Source organism: Ceratotherium simum, chromosome 5 (genome assembly GCF_057802395.1).
Source record: "Ceratotherium simum simum isolate JZ-2026a chromosome 5, ASM5780239v1, whole genome shotgun sequence".
In the NCBI taxonomy this organism is placed as follows: domain Eukaryota; kingdom Metazoa; phylum Chordata; class Mammalia; order Perissodactyla; family Rhinocerotidae; genus Ceratotherium; species Ceratotherium simum.
In genome coordinates, this window is record NC_141904.1 from 83,073,392 (window position 1) to 83,079,391 (window position 6,000).

Below are 6,000 nucleotides of genomic sequence, written 5' to 3' on the forward strand. Positions count from 1 at the left end.
GTACTCCTACAGCTCAATAATAAAAGACAACTCAATTTTTTAGAAAAAATTTAAAAATTAAACATAAAAATCAGGAGATTTCATTTTAAAATCCAGATGATCGTGAAACACTGAAAGAATCGACCACTCTGGGCTCACATTCCTGCATGGCCATGACACACTGGAGCTGAGCAGTGCCTGCCTCCTCTAGGTGAGCTCCCTAATCAGCCACAGTCCCCACTAGTCCCCATTGTTTCCCCAGCCCAGCCTACTTTCCTCATTGGAGCCTGCTGAAGGTAGTGAGGCTTCCTAAGGAGGTCGTCCAATCACCGTATGGTATAATCTCTTTCAGACTAAACTCATTCTGGTGCTCAGTTGGAATTTTTTTGTGTTTGGTTTTTTATCTCCTTCACTGGTTTTATCACCATATTCCAAGAAAACTCTTAGAAAGCCAAGAATGTATCATATACTTTGCATCTCTCACAACACCCAGCACAAGATTAAGAACAAAGCAGACACTCAATGTTTATTGAATGAATGCAAAATGAACGAATAAATAAATGTTTCTCTGTGATCTTCTTCAATATCTGCTTTTCTTCCCCCAAATTCTAGACTTTTGCTATTAGGAAGGTGGCCTAAAATGAATATAGGTATGCAACAAAAAATGAAACACTAAAGTCAACCACTGCATTTCTGTTTCAATTTTCTCTTAGGTTGAAATGGCAATAGGAAGTCTGAATAAATGCAGAACAGAACATGATGTCTGACAGCAAGATGAACTAAAGCCCAGGATACTGAGCATGCCTGCAGATAAGATCACCAAACATGATCCGTAATCTCTGAGGGAATTGTGAAAATTAGGATAGGTGCCAAAAAGCTGGAGATGGGCAAATGTTGTTCTGATTTTCAAAAGGAGAAAGAAGTTATAGCTTGCCAGTTCCCATCTAGAGAACATGATGTCACTCTCAGGCAGGGTTCTTGAACACATTCATAAAGGAACACTTTCAGGCAGGAAGCAATGTCCATTTGAAACCAGTTTGGGGTCACCAAGAACAAGTCATATTAAATTCAGTTCATTTTCTTCTCTCTGATAAGGCTCCTAGCCTAGTGGATTGAAGAAATATAGTAGATATAATATACGTGGTGCAATGAGGGGGTGGGCAGTGAAAAGGGCTAATTCCACCCTTGCGCTGTATTAATAGAAGCATTAAATACAGCACAAAGGAAGTGATAGTTGTTTTCCTTTTCTGACCACACGTAGAGAATCTCATATAGAATTTAGTAGCCCTCTTGAAAAAGGCTTTTGATAGTACAATATTTTGGAGGTACATTTGGCAAAACCTCTTTAAAAGTATAAAGCTCTCATCTGGCTGGGCCTATATTCCTAAATGGTAACAACTGGTTGAAATCAAGTAGTGACTGCCCATTTGGACAGGACATGTGCTTTCCAGGCCTACCATAATCACCACTACCCCGTCTAATACTGCCCTCACTGAGATGGTGGGCCAGCTGCCACAAATCACCTTAAGTGGCCAGCTTCACTCATTTATTCTATTTGCCAAGCACCCAGAGTCACTGGAATTTGCAACCCAGGACGCAGCAGATCCGAAAGAGAGTGAAGATGATAAGCAGCAGTGAACCATCTTATATGAGCAAGTGAGGATAACCATATGGGCTATGGTTCATATGGATCAGGGGGGCTATGATCAGACTCTCCAAACACACAATGGGCAGCCTTGGGGAAGAAGCATCTGTCTTGTTCTATGAAGCCCGAGGGGGAAGATACTATAGAATCAATAGGTGGAGGAGAGACATATTTAACCCAACATAAAAGCCATTTACGGGCCGGCCCCGTGGCTTAGTAGTTGAGTGCACGCGCTCCACTACTGGCGGCCCGGGTTCGGATCCCGGGCGCGCACAGACGCACTGCTTCTCCGGCCATGCTGAGGCCTTGTCCCACATACAGCAACTAGAAGGATGTGCAACTATGACCTACAACTATCTACTGGGGCTTTGGGGGAAAAAAGGAGGAGGATTGGCAATAGATGTTAGCTCAGAGCCGGTCTTCCTCAGCAAAAAGAGGAGGATTAGCACGGATGTTAGCTCAGGGCTGATCTTCCTCACGAAAAAAAAAAAAAGCCATTTACAACAGCCAGAACTGTCCAAAGATAGACTCTGTGGGCTGGGGAGGTGGTGAGTTCCCCACCACTGGAAATGTGCAAGCATATGGTATATACACTACTGTGTTGCAGGTATATAATCAAAGGGATTCAAGTATCTGATGAGGCAAGAAAAGGCATGAGTCTGAAATTTTTTACAATAGAAAAGAACTGTTTTAAAACTTTCCCCTTCGTTAGGTCAGTAAATTCTTCAAAAAGAGATAAAAGAGAATAAATAAGTCCACAAAGAACTCAGTATCATTTTTAAAAATCAAAAGCTCTCCCTCACAAAATTCACAGAGGACAAAATCTGTCTAACTTGGTGGAGTGTTTGCACTGCTTTGGCCAGATCATACCCAAGGAGAAAGGGAATTGGCATCAGGCATTATTTTTGGGGATTGGTCAAACATTCTTCAGAGACAAGCAGCAAAGGCCAGGGATGAAAGTAAGAGGGTAAACAATGGAACGCCATCAAGAAGCAGCCCGGCCCCACCACAAAACTGCCATCTGTTACTGACATCAATCCTGCAAGGGGCAGCTTCGGGCAAACAATGTACAGGGAACTCTGAGCCTGGGAGACAACCAGCTGCCTTCACATTTCCAGCGTCGTGACCTTAGGCAAGTCATCTAACACTACGATGCCTCAGTTTCCTCATCTCCAAAACTGAGCTCATACAAACCCTTTCTGTGCGTGGTGTAGGCCGAGAGCTGTGATGTCTGCGAGTGAGCCATAGAAACTGTAGAGCCCTGCGCACACATCAATAACTATGACGATGATTAACAAACAGAATTTGAACAGAAAAGATTCCAGACGGTTTCGGGCACAGCAGCATCCTGACCTAAATCGTGTGGGTGTCAACTCCAAAGGAATAAAATTAAACTCCTGCAACCAGAAAGCAGACATGTAGAGTCTGGAAGAGACAAAATCATTTGGACAAATTTCCTGCTGAAACGCATTACCTTGTACTTGTTAATTAGTTGCTAAAATAAAGGTGAAAGGTAAAAAGTAAAAGAATCAGCTAGAGCAATAAATGCTCACTTGATCCTCAAGCAGAGTGGGCCCAGTGGTAGCAATCGTTTAAAAATGAGATAAACACGTTTCCTATCAAGACGATGCTTTTAAAAACTCCACTGTCCAAAACTCAACAGCCCCTTCTCTACTATGGAATTTTTCATGGGAATCTCAGTTAAAAAAAATAATAATCAGCCAAATTGGTCTTATAAAATATGAACTCCCTGAAAAGTATATAGGCAAAGACTGACATTGGGCTTTTTTTTTTTTTCTATTGAGCAGTTGGGTGAATTTAAATCTCTGACCCATAATGGGCTTGTTTCTAAATGTTCAGCAAGGCTGAAACATCCTAAGTCACTGTTTTCTACACTGAACTAAAGACTAAGGCGGAGGAGACCAGCGAAGAGAAGGGTTTTCTGCTCATGTGGCCCTGGGGTCTCCCCCCAGGTGATTAGCATGCCAGTTGAACCAGAACTCAAAGGCACAAGGCGGCTGGCGAGACTGGAAAAAAAACAAAGCCCTCCCCTGACGGCTGCTCCCCTCCCAAAGTTTCCCAAGCATCGGAAGCGTGCGCAGCTGTGGATGTCCGGCCTCCCGCCGCTCCTGGGGAGGCGCCCCCACTTCCCGGGTCACCGAGTCTTGAGCTGCAGCAGCACCTAGAAGGGGGTGTGGCAACCTCAGGTCGCCAGAGCCCCAAATAACCAACTTGCTCAAAGGTCCGCCCATAACCTCAAGGGCAGGCATCAACATCCACTGGAGATGTGTTTTGTCTTGACTCCTTCTATGAGAGACCACAACATACCCTGTGTCACAGCAAGGAGAACCGTGACCAGAAAGAAAACAGATGCTAAGAGGCACAGGCCCAGACTTCCCTTAGGGTCCATCCTCAGGGAAGGGGCGAACACGGTGGATGGTGCTTTCAGGTTTTCCTTGCCAAAGCTGAGCCTAGGACTTGTGAGGGTGGGAGAAGCCCTAGTCTGGCCCAAACGAGGATTCTGCCTGCATATGTCTATGCGATTGTGTCCGGTTTGCTATTTAACCTTGCCAGCATGGATTCAGGGAACAGCTTCCGGGAGGAGTGTGCAGCCAGTGGCTCCAAAGCTGGAACAAGCAGCCAGAGGTCATCTCATCCTCCTGGCAGGCTTTCCCGGCACCACGGAAGCCAGGCAGCGCCTACCAGCCCAACCGGCACACCGAGCTGTTGGCTTTGAATGAAGGCTGATGACTCTAAGCGCTAGTGCATGGATGGTGATTGGGGCTGTACACTGGGAGAGAATACGTTTTCTGCACCGAGCTCCCTCTTTATACCTAAATGCCTGCATTAATTTGGATCAATATGCCCCATAACAGTTAATCCATGGCGACCCAGGCCACGGAGAGACCCTGACAAAGAAGTGCAGCCTGGGGATGCTGCTTCCCTGCACACATGCATGCGAATTCCAGCCCAGAGAAAGAGGCAGAGGCAAAGCAACAACAGAAACCAAAAAGGAGAAAGAAAAACAAAAAGCAGATTGTAAAATATATACATCATATTAAGGGGCTTTTAGCATGGGGGGAGGGGAGGAGGCGGTGACTGTCAAAATGGCCTTAGAGTGACATGTCATGGCCAAGATGATGGAGTATAGGCGACACTCCTAAAGCTGGGCGTCGGATCCTCCTCACACACCTGCAATGCAGTGACTGTGCCCGCTCTGTACTCCATACTCCCAGCGCCAGCGCTCTCTGCAGTTGAAACCAGTCCGGGCTTGTGCGGCCGCCACTGTTCCTCCTCACAATAAGATTATTGATGCATAACAACATTTCATGATGGCAGGGAGGAAAGGGGGGAAAAAAAAAAAGCCAAAGCAAGAGAAAAAGGAAAAGGGAGGGGAGGCACGACTCCCCAGCCCGCATCTCACCTTTTATTTGGGCTTCGTATTCAGCAATGATCTCTTTGTCTTTCTTGAACTTAGTTTGAGATGACATCTTCCAATGTGGCCAAAGGCACTGACAAGCTGTTTGATTTATTTCTCCTTTTCTTCCCGAGTCCTCTCTCAAGCCCTGATAATCACACGGCTCTGGTCGATTTCACAGGTTTAGGGGCTGATCTCTTTTACTGGCTGCAGAGCCAGGGGAAAAATCCCTCTCGCTCTGGGAGGAAAATTCTCTTTACTCGCCAAAAAATGTCTCTAGTAGCTTGGTCTGGTCAGCTCTCTTGCAAAAGAACCACCACCCCCAGAGCACGGTAACCTGCCCCAGATTTTCAAGATTTTTCTTCCAAAAAAATAACCAACAGCACTCACTCACACACATACACACACACACAAACACACTCATGCATGCACTCATGCACTCATCCCGACACGCACACACACAGTCGTGATGCACATGCACACATACACGCACACACCCTCACTCACTCACACCCACTCACCCGCTCACACACACACACACACATCCACGAGAGGTGCGGCTCCTCCTCAGCCGGCCGTGAAGTCAGCCCCCCGCTGGCTTTCAAAGGCTCTGCTAAGGAGATGGTCAGGTTGCCAAAGGGCTGGTCATCTCGCATCCTCCCTCCTTTCGGTGCCTCTGGTCTGATGTACAGTGACGATCAAAGCCAGGAGAGCGACATGGAAGTTCTCCTGCTGCAAGGCTTAAGCTCCGATGAACCGGGGCTGGACTGCTCGCCCTGCAGGGCTGGCTGAGGGAGCGCTCCCCAACTGCCTTCGTCACTAAGCCCCACCTCCCGGATTTTATAACAACTGACACATTGTAGCCTACAGGAGAGCAGAGCTCACTGCAAGTAAAAAGGGGGAAGAAAACGGCACAAAAGGGAAGGCAGCAGGAAAAAGAATCAGGCTGGAAAGGCCT

General features: G+C 46.6%; 1 protein-coding gene across 1 annotated transcript in view; it reads right to left on the reverse strand.

Moving 5' to 3' along the window:
- Positions 1–5,769, reverse strand: part of SRGAP3 (SLIT-ROBO Rho GTPase activating protein 3) — a 245,430-nt gene extending 239,661 nt beyond the window's left edge. Inside the window, exon 1 of the mRNA XM_004443413.3 lies at positions 5,049–5,769. Coding sequence (XP_004443470.2) covers positions 5,049–5,115 — 67 coding nt within the window. The 5' untranslated portion in view covers positions 5,116–5,769. The remainder of the gene's footprint in view (positions 1–5,048) is intronic.
- Positions 5,770–6,000: the final 231 nt, after the last annotated feature.